At 44.2% G+C, this 21,435-nt stretch overlaps 1 protein-coding gene across 1 annotated transcript in view; it reads left to right on the plus strand.

Annotated features, from left to right (window-relative positions):
• TMEFF2 (transmembrane protein with EGF like and two follistatin like domains 2) overlaps positions 1-5,142 on the plus strand; it is a 215,728-nt gene extending 210,586 nt beyond the window's left edge. Inside the window, exon 10 of the mRNA XM_075001261.1 lies at positions 4,760-5,142. Within this exon, the coding sequence (XP_074857362.1) occupies positions 4,760-4,856 (97 nt within the window). The 3' untranslated portion in view covers positions 4,857-5,142. The remainder of the gene's footprint in view (positions 1-4,759) is intronic.
• The last annotated feature ends 16,293 nt before the right edge of the window (positions 5,143-21,435 follow it).

Raw genomic sequence — 21,435 nt, forward strand, 5'->3', positions numbered from 1 at the left:
AACCTAGCAAAGTAGAGCATGTAGGCAGAGGAAATTACGTGAATCCTTCCTACTTAACAGATTTACATTAGGATCTATGGTATTGCAATACAGATAGCATATCTCAGCGATATTTTAAAATGTGTTAGCTCCTCCCTGCATGTTCTAATCTGGTTAATTTATACATTTTTGACCTTTTCCTATCATGCATATGATTGTTGTGAAACAGCCTCCAAACTTCACATATCAATTTGAGCTACATTTCAAATAGACTTGTAAATGCCCTAAGAAAAGTACATACAGTTTGCAATCTCCATATTTGATTTGCAAAACTGTGGTATAACAAACATGAGTGTATTGGGCTGAACTGCAGGACATCCCAGTGTACGAACTCCTGAAAGTAGGAAAGACAATAAAAAATCTGTCTGAAAATCCTTACGGGGAGAAGTCAAACTTGAATCAATTAGACTGTCTTATGGCCAGATTCCCACTTTGGCTATGCCTACACTAGCCCCCCACCCCTTCAAAAGGCAAATGCTAATGAGTGTCTTTGGCATAATGGCAGCCGCAGCACTTCGAACTTGCCACTTTCGATCATGCGCATCTTATCTACATGGGGTCCTTTTCGAAAGGACCCTGCACACTTCGAAATCCCCTTATTCCTGTAACCAAACAGACGAGCCGCATGCGATCAAAAGTGGCACTTTCGAAGCGCCGTGGCTGCCATTTTGTTCATGACGCAGGGCATATTCATTGCAGCGTCTCATTGCCTTTTCCGAAGTGTCTCATTAGCATCCCCCTTTCAAAAGGGTGGGCTAGTGTAGACATAGCCTCTGAGAGTGTTTCATCTTTTTGCACAAGCACAGAATTCGCATCTCCATGTCTAAAGCTTGCCCTCTTGTGTCAGTAACCAATATTATTATTACTAATCATTTATTTGCTAACTATTATTACAGTCATGCCTGTAGCACTGCAAATGCCTGTGGAGTTTTCCAAAGCTGAGCATTTCTGAGAGGTAATCACAGCCTTTGGCTCCCACTGAAGTTAGGCATGACAATAGTGCTCACCGTTGTTTAGGACTGAGCCAATAAAGAGCCATGTTCTTCACACTACAGACCTTCCAACTTGCGAGACAAGACAAAGAACAGTGTAGGGGAATGTGGACTTGGGCATGTACAGTTAAGCTCAGCATTGCCCTGCCTCTCAACACTTTTCCATAGTGATATGTAATGTTTAATTATTGAAGTTTGTTTGTGCAAGTAAATAACTTGATTAAGCATGGTTGGATTAATGTGCTCTGCTTGCTAGAATTACACAGTGGCTGGCTCAAGCCGTCCTGTGAGCCTCAGCTGGCGGGAAGGGAGCAGGTCTGTGTTCTAGTTCCTAATTTACATTGTTTTAATAGGTATGTTCATAAATAAGCATGGATCTCATGCTGAGCGCTTCATCCCTCTCAGTTTACTGTGGGTGGCTGAAGAAGCCAAGGACTACATGGCCCAACTTTAGCTTATCACTAAGTTATGGAACCAGGCACCCAAGGACACTTCATAGCATGCTCTTAGATCCCACATGGTGCCCTGTTTTACTAATTTTAGTAATAATAATGCTAGTAGTATCTTAGGTTCCACGGTACTGGTCACCTTTCCTATCTGGAGCAGTAGTTTCCCTTCTGTGTATTTGTTTTCATGAAAGAGATTTGTTTCATAAGAGTAAACCTACATTTCAACTCAGTTCAGTTGACTCTGGCCCCCATAACCACAGTTATTATGTGAGCTCACTGTGGAGTGACCCTTCTGGATCCCATTACTTCCAGATGGACTATCACCTCCATTTTGTAGTCTGAATCCACTCTTCTGCTAAGAGGTAATGTTTGAGCAAATGACTTTGTCCAGTGCTAGCCCCCACCATGGCCATTCATCTGATCATCCAGCGGCCAACCTTCATTGAAGCAAGCCCTTTGCTCCCAGCCCAAGTGCACTCGTAGGCTATTTCTACACTTTCAGAACTTCCCAGAACCTCTACATCCTCCCCTTCCTTGATTCAGTCTCAACAGTTCTAGGTAACTCCTAACAGTTCAGGTGCTGGGCCATATGCTTGGTAGGTGCAGAGACCAAACTTGCATCTCTGGATTGGTCCTGGAAATATTTCTACTCTGCCTTAGAGGATAAGGACTCAACTTTCAAATGTGGAGGCCTGAACGTACAAAAATCTGGATTTAGCCACCTAGAGACCTGCTCAACACTTAAATGCTTAAAGTGGACATTGAGGGACCCGAGTTTGCAGACAGGGCTCTAATTCCTTTTCTTGTCTAAAGGAATTCTGAAATCCACGATCTCTGCACAGTTATCTAGGATCCTGTCACCCAGCAACTCTGTGCTGTCACACGCTCGTCTCTCAGCTAATAGCCCTCTTTCAGTTCTACTTGCTAACTCCCATTTGTAACTCTCACTTGGGTCTGGAGGTTACACTAATTTGGTTGGGAGCTGGTTAGTGATTTCCACTTCTGTAGCATGGAGTGGCCAGTAGTCAAAACTCTGATGTCTGCATCCATTTTTTCCACTTGGTCAAGGACCCTTCAGCCCCCTGCCCGTGATGCTTTAGTTTCTGCAGATTCCAGATGAAGTATGATTTAGTGGTTCTGTTCTTTCTTGTCTGAGAGATCCCAGAGGTCAGACCTGTGGAACACTGCAAGGTCCTAGCTTGCCTCCTCTCTTGTTCAGTGTGCACTAGAGGCAACGCTGGGCCAAGAGGCTGTCAGGGAGCAGATGACATGTAGCTCTGTGAATCAGTCCTAGGTTGGCTAACAGCAGTGCCCTGTTTCCTATAGAAGGTTTGCCAACCTTTATGTGAACATGTCACAGAGTCTGAGTGTGTAGTGAAATCCCAGTCCAGACAAAGTGTGTCTGGGTTTTATAATGAAAGCTCTGTCCTGTCTTTATGAGAGCCCCAGGAATATCAATGCATTTCCAGTTGCACTGATTGCAGCCTCTGAAAAGAATGGGGCAAAATTAGGAACATGCTCATGCAGCCCTTATAATGAGGCCAGGTCCATTTAAAAGCTAGAGAAGTTGAGCTGGCCGAAAGACATTGGCCCCCATGGAGTTCTCCAGTTGACCCCAGCTGAGGATGTGACCCAAACAGTATCAATCATTTACATTGTTGTGGCCACACAGCTGTAGCCTTTCAGTGGCACTTGGTCATTGTTTCTGTTCAATAAGACAAAAAAGAAATCTTTCACACCCAATAACAAATACTGCTTCATTTTCAGCTAGTACTAACATTGTATTGTATTATATTTTACTTCCAGAGTTGTGTTGACTACAGAGACAAAGGCAAATATTCTAAGCTGCCACTATGTGTGTGTGAAAGAGAGAGCCATGTTCTAGCCTCATGTACAAGCACTGGGATTTCATGGGTTATAATAAAGATCATAATTTTAGGCCCACTCCTGCAGAAAACAAGGATAAACAGCACAGTTGGGCTTTTCCATCTTGCTGGGGACTGTTGGTATTTTAGGAACTTCTTAAGTCACTCACTGAGAGGCTTATAATGTAGACGAAATTGCAAGTACTGTTGGAGAAATGCTGGTTGCATTTAGCCTGCACAAAAAGAGAATGAACCCAGGATCCTGGAGGGAAATTCTTCTCTCTCCCCTCACCCTATTTAAGGACTTAGAACTGTCTTTATCTCCCAATGTCTTTGTGCAGCTCGGTATTTTTCTACTAATTACCAAAATAAAAAGAGACGCTATTTTTGAAGAGGACCAGATGCGAGTCACCCGCCTCCTATAGTTAAACTTGCCTGACAGTTTCCAATGTAACTACTTACTCTGTTGCTTGTAATCATTGGAAATCTTCACCGTAGGAATGAAATTTCCTGTGCTTGAGCTCAAATGAGGCTGGGAATGTTTTATAATCTTCAGGTTGGTGACAAATTCTTCAGAAGAGCCCTTCAGTGAAAACAGCTTGCTGTTAAAAGCTGAGATGTGGCCTGAAAATAGCCCTTACTGAGTGTACAGCCTTATTTTGAAGTAAAGTGCTTTTCACCATTATCCAAATGAAAGTACAGTTATGAGAATGTACACAGCAGTTTCTTTCTTGCCTAAGGACTTCAATTATATGCTGCTGAGGAATGCAGGGTTGGTCAGGCATCCCTAGCTAAGCTAGTTGCTCTCTAAAGGTCTTAGCACCCATAATTTCCATGAAAACGAAGACCAGCAGTGGGTGCTTGAAATTTAAAGAAAAAGAAAAAAAAACTCAGGACATAAAAGACTTACTCCTCTGATCTGTCCAGGTCCACTTTGAAAATGTTTCAGGGATTATGGTGCCTAATAAATGAGGGTGGGACCTTTGCTAGTCTAGCTTCTCCTCCTGTATCCTGAAAATAATTAAGTTATTCAAGAAATAATATGTGAGAGTGCAGTTAAGGAATGTCTTGTGTAGTGCCTACCTACTAAAAGGTGGCAGAATGAAAATTGCATGTGCAACCTTAACTTTGGTAATACTTGTCTTATGAGAACTTAACGGTGCAGCCTTGGCCCTCTTTTAATGTAGTTTTTTATATGGAGGCTGAAGTTTTTCACAGGAACTCAGAGAACTGAAATAATGTCTGAGTTGCTCTGTTTGCTACGTTGTTTGGGAGGAAATCTAGTGACTGGGAGGAAAGCCCTGTTTCCTGTTTGGCTTCCCATCTTCACATTATCTCTCAAGCCCTTTTGTTAAGCAAATGCCTAGCTATGATTTGTGTATCCCTCACCCCCTCCCTGCCTCCCTTCTTTCAGAAAATGTCCCAGGAGCAACAGAATCCACAGGCAGAAGCAAAACACAGGGCACTACAGTTCAGACAACACAACAAGAGCATCGACCAGGTTAATTTAACGAGTGCATGTTTCCACAATGGCAAAACTTACTGCGGAGAGCTTGGACTACAAAATACAGTATTATAGACTAAAGAGGAAAACAAGATCGACACATGTTGCCTTGCATTTGTGGTAATCTACACCAATGAAAACATGTACTACAGCTATATTTGATTATGTATGGATATATTTGAAATAGTATACATTGTCTTGATGTTTTTTCTGTAATGTAAATAAACTATTTATATCACACAATATAGTTTTTTTCTTTTTCATGTATTTGTTATATATAATAAATACTCAGTGATGAGAAAAAAATGGCTTTCTTAAATTTGCTCTATCTTATAGCTGTGGTATAGTCTCGGGATTACATAAATGGACACTAACAAATATCTTCTCTTATTTTCCAGTGCCATAGTATTAGCCTCTGCTGGCCTCAGTGGGTAGATTTCTGAGTAATTCCAATATCAAGGACAATTATGATGATGACAAAGATGAAGAATAGCTTATTCTGTTCTGAACAGGCATAAAATAGAAAAATCCTGAAGTCAAACATGTCCTCTGCTTTATTCCACTTTATCTCCATCTTTACTTCCCCAAAGCACAGGAATCCTGGCCTTCAAAGTTAAATCATAAATGAAGGGGAAATAGAAATTCTGTATCGCTCTTACAGGAGAGCAGGGAGTGTAATATTGCTATTGGGAAAGAATAAGGTAACAGTCCAGGTGAACCTAAAGTGTATACAGCAGTACAGCATGCAACACTCTTCAACTTTTGGTCACTGAGGTGAGTGGAAAATTGCTTGTTTTTGATGGGTGACAATTATTAGCTAAAAAAAAGTTAATAACATAATCATAGCTGAATGCCAGAGTTATTTGTTCCTCATGACCATGTTGATATAATGTATTTTTTCTTCAAGGAGAAGGTGAAAACACCTAACAAAGTATCTCATGAATAACTTCATGGATGAGCCCACTCCAATACGTGTAATGGGGCTCAGAGTATTATTATACCTGAGGAAAATAGGGGAATGAATTCAGTGGCATATACACATGATAGAAAAGATATTAACTTATTCCCGTGGCATCCTGAGAACCTTTGAGATTTTCTCTTTCAAAAACCAATACAATATTCTGCTTTGTTTTATGAAGTGGGTAATTTTACAAACTGTAAATACAAAAATGTTATATTTGAAGGTCAGAGTCTGATAATCTAACTCATGTTCAGTAGCGTTTTTACCTTACAATGATGTCCATTGATCAATGGAGTAAGGTACTGTTCTTCATAAGTATAGGTATGAGACTCAGGCCATGTCTATACAGTGTGGTTTTTTTGGGTGAGGGGGTTTGATTTTTGGTACTGGCTTTTTTTTGGCAGAAAAAAAAAAAACTTGTTTATGGGAAAAAAAAACTTTGCATCCACACTACAAAGCTTGTTATTCTGGAATAACAATTTAAATCACAAGAGTAACTCCACCAAAATGAATTACTTTTGCCACCCCGGCCCCTGCCACCCTTTCTTTTTGAAATTGACTCAGGCTACATCTACACTACAATATAAATTTGACTTTATTAATATCAATTACGTAATTCTGGAATTAAAAAGCTCAGATTTGACCATCCTCACCTCCCATGTGCTCCTCACAAAGTCGACTCATTGCTGCCACACTCAAATTGGCAAACATCAACTGTTGCAGTAGGGCATTGTGGGAACCTACCCCAGAGTTCCTTCATCCCCATAGCATTCTGGGTATGCTCACTCGTCTTTGACATCATCTTCCCACATTGCATTTTCCTCATTCCCCTCCCATGCTAAGCAAACATCCATTTTTCCCATTGAAATGAAGGAAACGTAGGGCTTCCACAGAGATACCCAAACAATTTACAGAAATTTCCTGCTTCTGTTGCTGAATTCACAACTGGCCATCCACCAAGTGTCCCCCCTCCCATGATTGTGATTGCATCCAATCTCTGAAAATAATATAGGGACCGTGCCTGTGTTCTCAACGTTAGAAGAAAGAGGATAGAAAAGTCTAGGAAAAAATGATTTTTGACTTTTTTGAGAATAATACAGGGACCCCAAAAAGCTTGAAGAACAAGAAGATAGGAATTTTTTTCAGAAAAGAGAGTTGCTGAGGGGTGAGTCTTTGGGTTTCCAGTGCCCTATAAGACTTCTGTGCAAAAGCTGTGTTCTCAACTGGCCATCCACTGAGTATCCCCCAACCTCCCCACCCCCCATCATTGCATGTGATCCCTGAAAATAATACAGGGGCCTGGACTTTATTCTCAAAATTAGAAGAAAGAGGATAGATAAGTCTAGGAATGAAGAATTTTTGACTTTCCTCTTCACTGCACAAATATTGCCAACATGGGGGATGGCAGTGAAATATCACACCCTGAACTTATAACACCAACAGGAATCTCAGCTACCCCCCCCCATGTTTCTGAGGGGGTCAAAGCGTGAAGACAGATAGGAGATGTTAGCAAAAAGATATTATAACCGAAATTTAAAACCAGCAGGCGTCTGCGATGGACAGCAAGCTCCCGAACATATTTTTGGCGGGGTGTGGGAGGCGCTGTGGTCTGTGGCTGCAGAGCCGCTGGGAATGGTGAAGTAGCTGAAGTAGTCCCCCTGAATATCTTAGCCATGGGGGAACACTGTCCCTTGGTGGCTGCAAGCCCCGGTGGTCCCATGCTATGGGTCTGGGGGTGTTCAGTGGGAGGGGGCAGCTGAAGTGGTCCTCCCCAAGTATCTTAGCCCTGCAGAGGCTATTTATAATGGGCAGTTGTGCTCAAAGCGATAATAGCAAAGAAAGAAAGACATTTCTCAGGCTTTCATATAAATGTGACCCGAGACCCACAGGCTTCCTGGTCCCACTTTGAAATTCACGGTCTTCCTGTTACCTAATTAACTGAGAGCAGCAGCCAGAGCAGTGTGGGGCATTATGGGTTATATACAGGACACCTCCGGAGGCTAATAAATTCGATTTTAAGATATGGTGCTTCCACACTGGCCTTTAATCGAACTTCTGAATTCGAGCTTGACGCTTTACCCATCAGGTACCTGCCACATTGTAATATCAATATTAGTGCTCTCTAGGCTGAGCTAATGGTATTTAGAGTGAAAACAGTCATGTGGGGATATCAAGCTAACTGCCTTAAATTCGAATTTAGCTGGTAGTGCAGATGCAGCCTCAATGTGTACAAAGCAGAGGTAATTACTACTTAATTGGCCTCTAACAAGTCACCCCTAATGGCTCTTATTTTGAACCTGTGCTCTCTAATGTGAACACACAGTTTCAAAATGCTCTTGCAGCGTGACCACTCTTTTCAGAAATATCTTATTTCCACGTTAAAACATCGAAATACATTACTTCTGAAAACCCCTGCAGTGTAGTTATAGCCTCAGACCCTAGAGAGTTTAGACAATAAGGCTGATCACAGTACTCCTCTCCAAATGAACTTAGCCTGGCCTAAAAGGAAACACTCTGGTAAGGATTAAGAACTGTTTCAACATAACAAAGGACCTATTGAGTCAGAGTCACTGTTGTTAACGTCACTAACTTGTATCAAGTTCCCCATTTATACATTATTAGAGGCACTAAGAGTATTGAGGGGCAGGCTTCAGTTTCTCATCATTTGCTCTAGTGGAATGCCTCACACTAATACCAGAGATGGTAGCAGCTGGGTTCAGGGATGAGCCATTCACATGGGTTATTTCTATGGCCTTTTTGGCATAGTCATAAGTTATCATTACCTTTCTCATTCTCCCTAAACGTTTATCATTAAATTCATGATGGCTGCGTCTACACTAGCACTGCACTTTCAAAAAAGGCATGCAAATGAGGTGCAGATTTACATATCTGGCACCAAATTTGCATGTTCCCCCTCTGAAAGAGCTTCTTTCAGAAGAAGAAAAGCAGTGTAGATGGGGCTCTTTCGAAAGTAAACCCCATCTTTGAAAGAACCCTTCTTTCTGAAACAAAATAGGAAGAGGAGGTTTTTTTCAAAGATGGGGTTTACTTTTGAAAAAGCTGCATCTGCCCTGCTTTTCTTTTGTTCAAAAGAAGCTCTTTCTAAAGAAGAATATGCAAATGAGGTGCCAGATTCATAAACCTGTATCTCGTTTGCTTTTTCAATTTCCTCATTTGCAGGCCTCTTTCGAAAGTGCAATGCTAGTGTAGACACAGCCCATGTGTTGGGCAATGGGCCTGGCACTGTCTCTTGGTTTTAAAAAGTTAACAAAACAGGTTGACCACAAGTGTCTACAGTTGCCTGCTGTCTGCTGATGGATGGGTGTGTGCTCCTACTGGGGGTTTGGTTACAGTCACAGTCCGTGATTATGAAGCAAGGTATTTCTGAGTAAGTGTCTGGGAGTTTGTCTGTTGCAAAGCTGCTGTCCTGCAACGTTCCCTCTAATCTTTTCCATTCATGTGCAGAACAAAATGTTATGTGCCCTGAGGCATGTGCGACTGTGCACCTCAGAAGCCTAGCTGTGGCCTCTCTGTTAATCAGCAGGGCAGTAGCTGACTCTCTTCTGAGTGGCTGCACAAGCACACATCTTCTAGGGAACACTGGTCCTCTGAGAAACGCTCTGCTTCAAAAAGTTGTGGGGTTGGAGTTTTAGTCGGGCTCAGAACTGTTCTTCCATTTCTGTGTCTGGCAGAGAGGAGTTTCCAATTAGAAAAACAGTAACCAAGTTCAATGAGAATGAAGAACAACGTGACGGTGAACAGGTGTGGCACTGCCTCTGGTAACACCTGCACTGCTTCTGGGCTCAAAAACAGGAAGATAAATCCAGCACGAAGTACATTTTGCTTTGCCCCAGCCACAGCCATTATTCCACCAGAACAGCTCCTCCACTTGAAGGCTCAGCAGCAAAAAACATAACGGTGCCCTGCAGTCGGTGTAGCTAAAGCGTGAGTGCCAGGTTTTAATTTAGTATCTTGGCAGCCACAGCAGATCTCTGATGGGAACTTTCAAAAGTTTGTGTAATTAAACTAGGATACTTAGGGTGCTATGGAGGGTTATAATGCCCTTCCTAAGCTTTGTTCAACAGCTCGAGACTTCGTCGCTGGCAATGAACACTTCAGAAGATCCTAAACGCCATTAACAACAGAAATCGAGCAAGCAAGTGAATCTGGAGTGCACAGACCCCTTCCATTTGAAGTGCTCCCTTTTGTTTTGTTTTGTCCAAATTCCAACCCTCCAGCCTTCCATCAACAACAAGAAAAAGTCTGAGAACATATTTCTGTGGATCAGGAGTATTGATTTTTATCCATGGCTAATGCACACAGGAAAAGTACTAGAATACCCATATCGATGGACAAATTTCTCTAGATACGGGGTGATGATCCATCCATTTCAACAGGACCATCCCTGATTTCAGTTTCCTGGAAGTCATCCCGACATTTTTTTTTTAACACGGCAAATTGCCGTGTATGTTGATCTGCTGTTTAAAGAGCTTCCTGGTAGGGTAGGGAATGGGTGGGACAGACTCTTTGAACAGCAAGAAGCTGAAGAGGCTCTGTTCCCTCGCCACTTTATTGCATCCTTTCTCCTTTCATAAGCATCCGCCTTATCTTATTTCATAGCTTGTCCTCTGAACCTTGCTTGCTTCACCTCTGTGTTTTCTTTGTTTCTTTGGTCTCATTTTGCTAATAGTTTTCTGCTGTTGTAAATGGCAAATTACCTTCCAGCGTTTCTCTACTTGTTGTTTTCCCTGGCATTCTGAAGTGTGTTATTGCATAAACTTTTATTTTAATTCAGATGATGGAAATTCTACTCAATAATCCAAAAATATGGCAGGAGACACAGCACCTCATACAAGGGTACTTAATCCATGACTAAGGCCCCTTGGCACAACCACAATGTAATTACAAACAGTTGGAGGTACATTCACTTTCCTGAAATGTTGCAGCAGGCAAAAGGTAAGTAACATTTCACACAAATGTGAGTATGGATCACCATCACAGAATCATAGGGCTGGAAGGGACCTCAGGAGGTCATCTAGTCCAGCCCCCTGCTTCAAGCAGGATCAACCCTCCACTAAGTCATCCCAGCCAGGACCTTGTCAAGCCGGGACTTAAAAACCTTGAGGGATGGAGAATCCACCATCTCTCTAGGCAACACATTCCAATGCTTCACCACCCTCCTGGTGAAGTACTTTTTCCTAATATCTAACCTACACCTCTCCCTCTTCAACTTCAGACCATTACTCCTTGTTCTGCCATCTGACACCACTGAGAACAGTTTCTCACCCTCCTCTTTAGAGCTCCCTTTCAGGAAGTTGATGGCTCCTATTAAATCACCCCTTAGTCTTCTCTCCTGTAAACTAAACAAGCCCAAATCCCTCAGCTTCTCCTCACAGGTCTTGTGCTCCAGACCCTTAATCATTTTTGTTGCCCTCTGCTGAACCTGCTCCAGCACATCCACATCCTTTTTATACTGGGGTGCCCAAAACTGGACACAATATTCCAGATGCCCATAAAGAGATGGCTGAGGTGGGCTCTTTAAACTGAGCAGCCAATATGTCATCTCTGGCATGTGCAGCTGCCATCATCACTTGGGAAAAAGGCAAGGGGTCTCCCACATTGCTGCTGGTTTCCCAGCAGCAGGGAGCTGATGCAGTTGGCCCACAGCTCCTGTGGGACAGCAAGTAAGGTAGACATGGGATCCCACACACTCTCCCTCCAGCTCCCAGCCCCCTGCCCTTCCCCGCCCCGACACAGCCTTCTGCCCTGCCCTGATTCCTGCTCTCCATCCCAGCTTCCTGCCCTCCCACACACACATACACACACTCACACACACACACACGCACACACACAGCCCTGACTCCTACAGGGTCACCCCCAGCCCTCCCTCCCCGTACACCCAGTGCCCTGCCCTGCTCCCCCTCACACAACCACCCATGACACTAGCAGCCCACAATAGCAAGAGGAGACCAAGGCAGGCACGTCTAAAGAGCAGTAACCACTTCATTGTAAGCATCTATTTTTAATTGTTCACCTGGTTTTGTTATAATAATGCAGTGTGTCTTTTCACAGGGGCTCAGTCAACTTAATGTTAGTTTGAACATTTCTCCTGCCTGGTTCTGATAGATTGCTCTTGAACTTGCTTAAATGCAAGCTATTTTACTCGGTGTCCCAGATTTGGCACACAGAAATATGAGCCCCTGTATATTTAGGCAGCTAAATCAATGGCTGATTCTTCAGAGATGCTGAGCACCTGCAGCTCCTGGTAACTTTGAGTCCTGCTCAGCATCTTTGGAAATAAGGCCACTTACTTGGACTCCTAAACAGACAATTGTGGTGCGGGGTGGGGAACGGCACTATTATGGTGCCCACCTCTCAGACAGTCAATGTACCCTTGGGCCTTTGCCTGTTTCCTTCAAGGTACCTAACAATGGCTGTGTCTACACTAGCCCCCTTCTTTCGAAGGGGCATGGTAATGAGCAAGGTGGGAAGATGCTAATGAGGTGCTGCATGCCGCCTGTGTAGACGGGGGGGGGGCCTTTCAAAAGGACCCCCCTGGACTTCAAAAGCCCCTTCTTCCTATTAGGTTTTAGGAAGAAGGGGCATTTGAAGTTTGGGGGAGGGGTGCTTTGCCCCCCATCTTCACCAGCAGTGCCTGATTTGAAAGCTTTTGAATCATGCATGGTCACCGTTATGCTAATAAGGCACTGCATATTCATGGAAGCACCTCATTAGCATCTTCCCAACTCGCTCATTACCATGCCCATACCGAAAGGAAGGGACTAGTGTAGACATAGCCCAAGCGTGCAAATTTGAAAATAATGGTTGCTGCTATTGCTTCTTTCTCTTCTTCCAGCTGCAGCTCAATGAGCGTGGGTCTACACAGCAAAGTTATTTCAGCATAATGGCCACTATTCTAAAATAATTTCACAAGCAGCTACGCAGCAAAACCCCTATTTCCAAATAGTTTTGAAATAGTCAATGGCTAGTTTTGCATTCTGTAAACCTCATTCTATGAGGAATAGCTTCTATTCTGAAATAGTTATTTCAGAATAGGGGTTGTATAGCTACAGAATAGGGGCTATTTTGCAATTAGCACTAGTGCTTCCAGGGACTGTAAGCCAAACAAGGCTCTATTGTATGTGGGCACTCGATTTTGAAACAGCTCAGCGCTCTTTCAAAATGCATTTTGTGTGTAGCTCGGTTATTTTGAAATAAGCTAGTCCAGAAAATCTCTCTGGCTGTGGCCACACTAGCTTCTCCTTTCGGAGGGCCTATGCTAATGTGGCACTTCGGCAGATGCTAATGAGGCATAGCTATGAATATGCAGTGCCTCATTAGCATAATGGCAGCCACGTGCTCTTTGAAAGCGCCACTTTCAAAATGCATGCTGCCCGTGTAGTCAGGAGCCTGTTAAAATGACCTGCTGATTTCAAAGGCCCCTTTGTCCCAAAACCAAATGGGAATAAGGGGCTTTCAAAATCAGGGGGTCATTTCGAAAGGCCCCCAGCTACACCAGCAGCATGTGTTTCGAAAGCGGCACTTCCGAAGCGCGCACAGACACCATTATGCTAATAAGGCACTGCAAATTGATGGCAGCACCTCGTTAGCATATTCCAAAGTGCACCATTACCATAGCCCCGTGTGACTACAGCCTTTCAGAATAGCTTATGCTGAAAGAACGCTGCTGTGTACCCAAGCCTGAAGGTGCTGGCGCTTTCTCCCCAAAACGTATCCAGTACCTATATGGAGCATGGTGACTTTTTTCCCCCTGAATTGCTTTCAAAACTTATTATCTGAATACTCAGATCAGAGCAATGGGAATTTTTTGTGCAGCTTTAACTTAATGAGATTAGAGGTGCTGCTGACATCTGGTGTGTTTTACGTCCTGCACGTGCAGAATGCTCCGTCCTGAGCTGGGACGCATGTAAATGAGTTCTTTTGCAGCCTGACCCGTCTCCGCCATCTAACGCTCCCAAAGAATGTCAATATGTGCGGCACTCATTGCTTACATTTTTAAATCCTACATTTGGCATTTTTCTCAGGACAATTTCACACAGCTGTGATGCACCAACAAAAGAGGCTGGCTAGCAGTTACCTATTTGTTATGCAGAAAGCGTGGCAGGATAGAGGCAACACACAAATCTGTTTGTCAGGCATCTGTCGGTTGCGCCATGCTTACTGTAATCACTACAGAGCAACAGGATGGTCTTGTATTTAAAGCATTGTTAGGGGGCTCAAGAGCTAGTGGTTCCACTCCCAGCTCTGCCACCGGCATGCCTTAGGTAAGTTACTCAATTTCACTACACTTCAGTTTTCCATCTGTAAAATGGGTCTAATAGTACTTCTTTGTCACACCATTTGTCCTGTCTATTTAGATTAGAAGCTAGTAGGGGACATGGCTGTCTCTTACCGCATGGCTGGACAGCTGATTAGCACACTTGAGACTGGTCTTGGCTGATTCCTCTACAATGCTAATAATAAAGATAGTGTGACAAGACTGAGCCTTGTATCAGAATGTTGGCTGCAAGGATAATGCCACCCACCTCCTAACTCCAATCTGGGCAGCTAAATACTGCTACTACAAGAGCAACTTGAATGGAGTTTGATGGAAATGGGCCATGGAGCCAAGGTATCCAAGTGAGTGTTATAGAATTGCAGTGTGATGGCAAAGTGCCCTACTCACCTAGGAGCTCTGATAGCCAGTGTTCAGGGAAGACCAATACAGTATTGAATTGGCTGAGCCTGTATGGCTCAAGGCTGCCACGCAGCACAGGCCAGTCTGAAGTATTGTTCAGGTTGGAGAAGACTAGTAGCAAGAGGCAAAACCTTTTCTCCAAAGTTCAGGTGAAGAAAGCAATAGACGGGAAGGTGGAGTTATCCAACCCGTCACTCACTTCTACTGCACCAAGTGGCGCAAACCCAGGCACACGCTTGTGTGTTATCACACACGTGACAGAAGCTGTAGTTATAATTACGCTCGGGCTAAGCCTGCAAGCTTGTAAACAGTTCATGACACTCCCTCCCACGCAGGACAGCCACTTTATTGTGCACCTTTTCCTGGAAGATGTGTACTGCCCTTTAAGTAAGAGGTGCCTGAGTGCTCATTTGCACCCAGTTATAGTTAGACACAAATAACAAAGTAATTGCCCCAGTCTAATTAACATCAGCTGAGTATGGCGGGGAGCATCTGCTCTTAGCCAGCGCTTTGCTTAGAATCTCTTCTCCTCCAGGCCTGATAATTCCATTATGGAAAATAAACATGTACTGCAGAGACAGTGTGTTGCAATTCACTCACCTCGCGTCTCTGGGAAGCAGCCCTGTGAGGTGAACCACTGCAGTCGAGCTGGACAGATTATCAGACACAAGCTGTATATCAGCCAGCGTTGAACCCCCTGGATCGGGGGCGGGGCAAGGGGTGAGTGGCAGATATTCCTGCTTCTTGTTTGCCTGAAAGTTTCATCTTCAAAGCTGTCTCCAAAGAGTCTTTGAAAGCAAAATGATTAAAGGCTGCCTTGTCTCTCATCCTACATCAGACACAGCTCTACACCCTTGTTTTTCACCCCCCCCCAATTATCCGTGCCGCTTTAGCTTAGGACTTCTAATCGTAGAATTAAAAGCGATGTTCATTACCACACATCAAAGGGAATGCCACGCAGCAGCCTTTCAGTTCTGTGTGGGTGTGGTTCTTCACCACCCCCCCCCCCCCCATGCACTTGTCCAGGAGCTGTGGCTTGGTCAAGGAGCTGATCGCTGTGTGTTGTCAGATAACTGGCCCTCGCTTTTTGCAGTGGGCTGGAGCGCGGCAGCAGGTGTCAGTGGCAGCTCCGCATGTTCTGCACCTTTTATACAGCAGGCGCCGAAAGCTAATTCTGATATGTAGCTGAGCAATGTGAAGGGGTTGGGCCAAACGTCTGGGGCCTGTGAAATCAGTCTTTGTTCAACAGATGCGCCGCTATTCCCCATCAAGTAAATGATGAGCGTTAGAGACTGGTTCCATGGTGCCCAATGCAATCGCTGCTCGCCGCATGGGGCAAACTCGACACCACAGAGTGGCAAAACGTGGACCCTCAGAGCCGCACACAAGCATCCTACCACTTGGTGGGACAAACGCGTGGCCACGGTTTCTCCTGCGCCTCAGGCCTTGGCGCAGCGCCCGCGGCCTGGCAGCACTTCCTCTGGCAGAGGTTGCGCTGGTGAGTCGCTGGCCGTGTGCACGGGGGTGGGGAGCGGGTGCCTGGCTCTGGGGGAGTGGGGGACCACTGAGTTACAACAGGGATGCAGGCTGGAGGTGCTTGGTGCTGGGGGACGGGGGAGGACATTTATGTTGAGCAGGAGGAGGCTGTGGTAACTATGGAAGGGCGAAAAACCACAAGTGTGGTGAGCCTTGAATTTCTGTTGGACGCCGCTGGAGTGGTGACTGCTCACTCCTGACCCTCGGGCTCACTTGGCGAACCAGCCTTTGAGAACAGCCAAGGGTGAGGTGCTCAAGGGCCATCACACCTTTGCCATTTGATAACCATGGGGGCTGTGGGTGTCTGCGATGTGGAAGTAAAGTGTTGACGGCAGTAGGTGTGTTTCATGCATTGTGGAATCAGTTTAATTAACAGTTTTGTTGCAGCTGGAGGGCTGTTGAAACAAAAATCCATTTGACAACAATTTTTGCAAATGGATTTTTTTTTACAGTGCTGAATGTGAGCCACAAAGCAGTAAAAGCTGCTGCAGTCTCACACAGACGATGCCACCACTGCATAATAAAGCTTGCGAGGAGTCTGTTTTATAATGCTAAATAGACGGCTTTAACCACAGAGGGTAAATAAAAAGGAAGCACTGTACAGCTCAGCTTAGGAAATGTGGGCACATTTTGCTGCTCAAACCCCATATAAGGTCTTGGCATTAGTATTTACGTGTTGTTCTCCCCCACCCGCCGCTATGGCAAAGTTCAGACCTTTCCTGGGTGGTGGGCGAAGATATTAGGTACTTATGTAAACGACAAGCCAGAAGAACCAAGAGATCCTGGGGGTGGGGACTGCATGTCATTGAAACAAACGGCGAGCCCCTGCAAGTTCAGAAACAAGGCTGGTGGAGGCCACCCTATGCCTCATTTGTGGCAGGTCAAAACATTTTACCCTGCTGCCCCCCAGACGTAAAACAGCACTGATTAAAAGGTGAGGCAACGGTAGCAAATTCATAAAGCTTGTAAAGCAGCTGCATGAGGCGCTCTGACAGCGGCTTGCTTTACACTGGGTCGGTCGTAACTGAAGTGTAATTATTCAGCGTCAATTCCTGCTTCTAAATGCAAATGGACATGATGGAACATTACCTTGTGCTGTGGAACAGGGGCACCATTGAATTTTATGGCAAGATGCTTTCAAGCGACAATGGGAGCGGTGAGCAACGGCAGTTTAACGTGCCCTGAATTGAAGGCTCTAACTAGTGCTCGCTGCATGTTTTACATTTTCAGATTAAAAAGGCCATTTGTCGAATGGGTCATAAAAAGGGCTGGTGTTCACAGGGTGCTGGTTCCAGGGCTGGTACCTGCAAAGATGTGCTAGATGGCACCTCTACGTGATACCATGGAAGAGTAAATCCATGTTTGTTGCTTACATCGCTGTGGTTGCAAGTTCATTCTTAACAACGTTCCCTAGAGCAACATCATTTGCACCGTCCCACGTGGGCTGGGTGAGTTCCAGTAGCGACTAAAGACTGAATGAACTGCTTCAGAAAGCAGGTAGAGCTAATGGCCCTGTAAATGCAGCTGGGGAAATGAGAGCACAAACTGCAGCCATTGGAGTCCTTGCAAAAATAGGGACACTTATCACTTCCGGTTGTTCCAGCTCAGCCACGTTAGCAGAAAGATGCTGGTATGTTGCTGGCACTGATCAGCTAATGCGATGTGCTCTAATCTTATCCTGCAGGATCTTTATGTCCTTATCACACCATCATTGCATTGCAGGACTGGGTGGCGTTGCTAGGTCCCCCCAGCGCATCACGGCACCTTGAGCTGTACGTGACAGAATTCACAAACGACCATGCACTTTTGGGCCAGGGGTCGGCCAACTCCTGTCTCACTGTCCCACCTCTGCCATAGTGCTACAAGAACACTCAGCTTGGGTCGCAGGCAAGGGGCTCAGCTGAGTCAAGCTGCATCTTAAAAACTGTTCCATTGACCACTTTGAAACCATTGGGTTGCCCATATAGATGCTGAGCTGGAATCACTGCCTTAGACATCTTTCTTAATATACAGGGCCAGCATACTGGGCTTTTCCAGATTACTCATGGACAACTGTCAGTGTTAGCAATGCTAGAATCTCACCGTGAAGGAAACGCTCATACTCACCTTGGTTTTTGGACTGCACAGTAGTGTGGCTTCCAAGCCTAATGGCTCTCTAAGAAATAAATGCCAACCCAATACGCAGGGCTTGCTGCAGGGGCTGCTGCAGGGCACCAGCACAGTTATAGTCTTGATAGTACTACTAGCAATGTTTAGTAGGCCTGCAAGAGTGAGTGCTACACATGCTCCCTGAGCTGTGCTGTGTGCCAGGCTGTCAGCAAGGGCCCCTTAAGCCCTCGTGCTTAGTACGTGCCTAAGATAACACTGGGCCAGTCCTTCTGAAGGTCCACCTGCTGCACTGTGCAATGGAAGAGCCTAGACAAGAATGGCTGCTCCTGCCATATCTATCGACACGGGGTAGGGGGGAGGGGGTTCCTTTTGCTTGTCTCTGTAGCATTGGAGGCCTTGCCATTGAAAACTCTGCTCCTCCTTTCAGCTCCCTCCTTACCCAGATTGACCCACGCCCTCCTGAAAGGCTATTTCCCAGGAAACTCTCTGAGATGAGCCATCTATAACTTTGGTGCCTCAGGCAGTTGTTGCCATTGACTTCAAGGAGCTTGCTTGCCCAAGAAACGTTTAGGGTGTAGTGCAAATGTTGGTGGAAGGAGGCATTCCTGCCAAGGTCTAGCTAGTCCCACTGCTCTGCCATGGGCTAGGCAGGCACAAAGACATCTTAAGTTTTACTGTGTGTTCTGAGTTGCATAACAGGCTCCCCGTTTGTTGATTTGGGCCTTGTCATTGTTTCTCATTCGGATGTATCGGGGGCGTGGGAAGGCATACTGCGCTTGGCATAAATTTGGTCATTTAGTTGTTTAAACATCGCTAAAGGTGCCGTGAGGTCTGTGGACATGTGGTACCATCAGATAGGCATTCTTATTCTGATGGTTATTATTAGTAATAGTCATTTTATATGGATAGATCTAGCACCCAGATGCCTTTCCATCGTTTGAGCTCTGCAATGCCAACGCAAACCTATTATTCACTCAGCTACTGCCTTTTATAATATGTAAGCAGAATATTTGCACAGGGATATTTTAAAAAAAATTAAAAGATGAATGAAAGGGAGGGTCATAGTTCAATACCAATGAATTGAATAGAGCATAAAAAGACAACAGATTAGAGAAGGTAACATTTTAGTTTAAGTGTTCCATCATTATTAATTCATTTGTTGTTCATTATGATAATACCAATCGTTTGAAATTCATTTGGTGTTTATGTGGATGTCATCTCTACCTCTATAGGAATTCCAATGTAATTCAGCATTAATGTGCTATTAAAACTTGTCACCTTCATTACTCCACCAGCAAACAATATTCTTCTTGCTTTTCTCGTTATTTTAAATCAACTGCCAATGTTTATTTTGCTTTTATATTTATTAGGGCTTTAAAATGTAATGTTTCTGATTAAAAATTCTCCTTATGCTACATTAGTGGTGGTGTCTTTGACAGCATCAAAAATATGCAAATCAAGGGTTTTAATGGTGATTTTTTTTCATTTGTTACTGTCATTTGACTGAACAACAACTAAAGATGTTTCAGCTGATCACTTACAAGAGTGAGCTGATATTTATGCTCAGAGCAGATGACACATAAACAAATATGTATGAAATACCATCTGTACTGTGTTGGTTTCTTTCTTATGGGCACAACAGAATTTTTTCAAACTCATTTACAGGAGCAAAATTACATTGGGAATTAAAAAATGCCATTTTCTGCGAAATGGGCAGACACAGTTGAAGCTCGTTATTTTTAACATTGTTGGTTCAAAATTCAGCCATCGCAGAAATGTTTTTGTTCATATTCTGTTGTAGAGGGAGCATCCTAACACTTGACAAAAGATCCTTGCAACCTTTTCTTTAAGAAACTCTTACAAATTGTTGGTTGTGGCTTCACTCTGATGTTGAGCAGGTGAAACACCTCCAGGCTACAGCGGTGCCTTTTCGTTGTCCCAGAAAATGATTGTCTTTTTCTCAGATGGAAACTACTTTAAACAATGCCATTTTTCTTCTCTTATTTTCATACCTAAGACATTGACAGCCTGCTAGCTGATGCCTCCGCCAAAGCAATAGCAACAACAGTATCCATTGGAGTAAAAACATCTGTAATGAGTAATTGGAGAGTGAAGAAAGCCAGCATAGGTCAGGCCTGGCCTCAGAGGTCCATCTCCGCCCTCCCATGTATATCACACGGGACAGAGCCCCCCACAACTCCTGGAGAGAAACCCACGGAGAGAAAGCCAGATCAGTTTGGGCTCTTCACTCCCATAAGATTACCCCAGAATCCCATCCCTAGACCCACAAGTCTATCACCCTTCTGCTATAGCATCCTTCGCTGGCTGCCAGCTAACTGCAGTGGTTCTATAGCTCAAGTGGAGGCTGCGCCAATAAGCGGTCATGCCTGCTGAGAGCAGGGGTTGTTACTGTTGCATACAACAGCATTTGTTTTTGCCCTTTACTTTCTTTTTTAAATTAGAATATTTTGTGCAAAAAAACCTATACTGAAAGCCCATTATGAAAGTTATAGCAGCAAGTGCCTGAAAGTTAGAAAACACTTGCTTTACACTTGCCTTTTGACCCTTCACTTGTCCTTCTGCATCATAGGACCATCTTGTATTACACAGTCATATAGTCTCAGAGAGGTATCCCTGTTAGTCTGTGTCTTCACAGAACACAAAAGCAGTCCTGTAGCACCTAAAAACCTAACACCATTATTTTTTAGGTGATGAGCTTTTGTGGGACTGACCCACTTCTTCCGATCTGGAGAAAAACTGATAACTGAGAGAAAAAGACTTTTTTAAAAAAAAGGACTTATAAAAAAATGAAAGAAAAAAGCTGACCAATCAGCTAGATGGGGGGTGGTGGATGCATGGTGGGAGGAGAAAAAAAAAACCTCTATGAGTGTCTATTAAGTTAAGTGGGATGCCTACCATCACTGCGAATAGCAAAGGTGGGGAAATTGTCCTTGTAATGTGCAAGTTAATTGAGATCTTTGTTGAGTCCAAGGTGATAGGTATCGAACTTGAAAATGAATTCCAGTACAGATGTCTCCCTTTGTAATCTGGTGATAAAAATCTCTTTGTTTTAAAACACACACCATTAATTCTTCAATAGTGTGTGCTGCCAAAATGAAATGCTCACTTACCGATTCATATGTATTCAGATTCCTAATGTCAGATTTGTGTCCTCTCATTCTTTGGTGAAGCAGTTGTCCAGTTTGTCCAATCTACATAGCAGAGGGGCATTGTTGGCACATGATGGCATATATCACATTAGTGGACATGCAGGAATATGAG

Source organism: Carettochelys insculpta, chromosome 8 (assembly GCF_033958435.1).
Source record: "Carettochelys insculpta isolate YL-2023 chromosome 8, ASM3395843v1, whole genome shotgun sequence".
Classification (NCBI taxonomy): Eukaryota; Metazoa; Chordata; order Testudines; family Carettochelyidae; genus Carettochelys; species Carettochelys insculpta.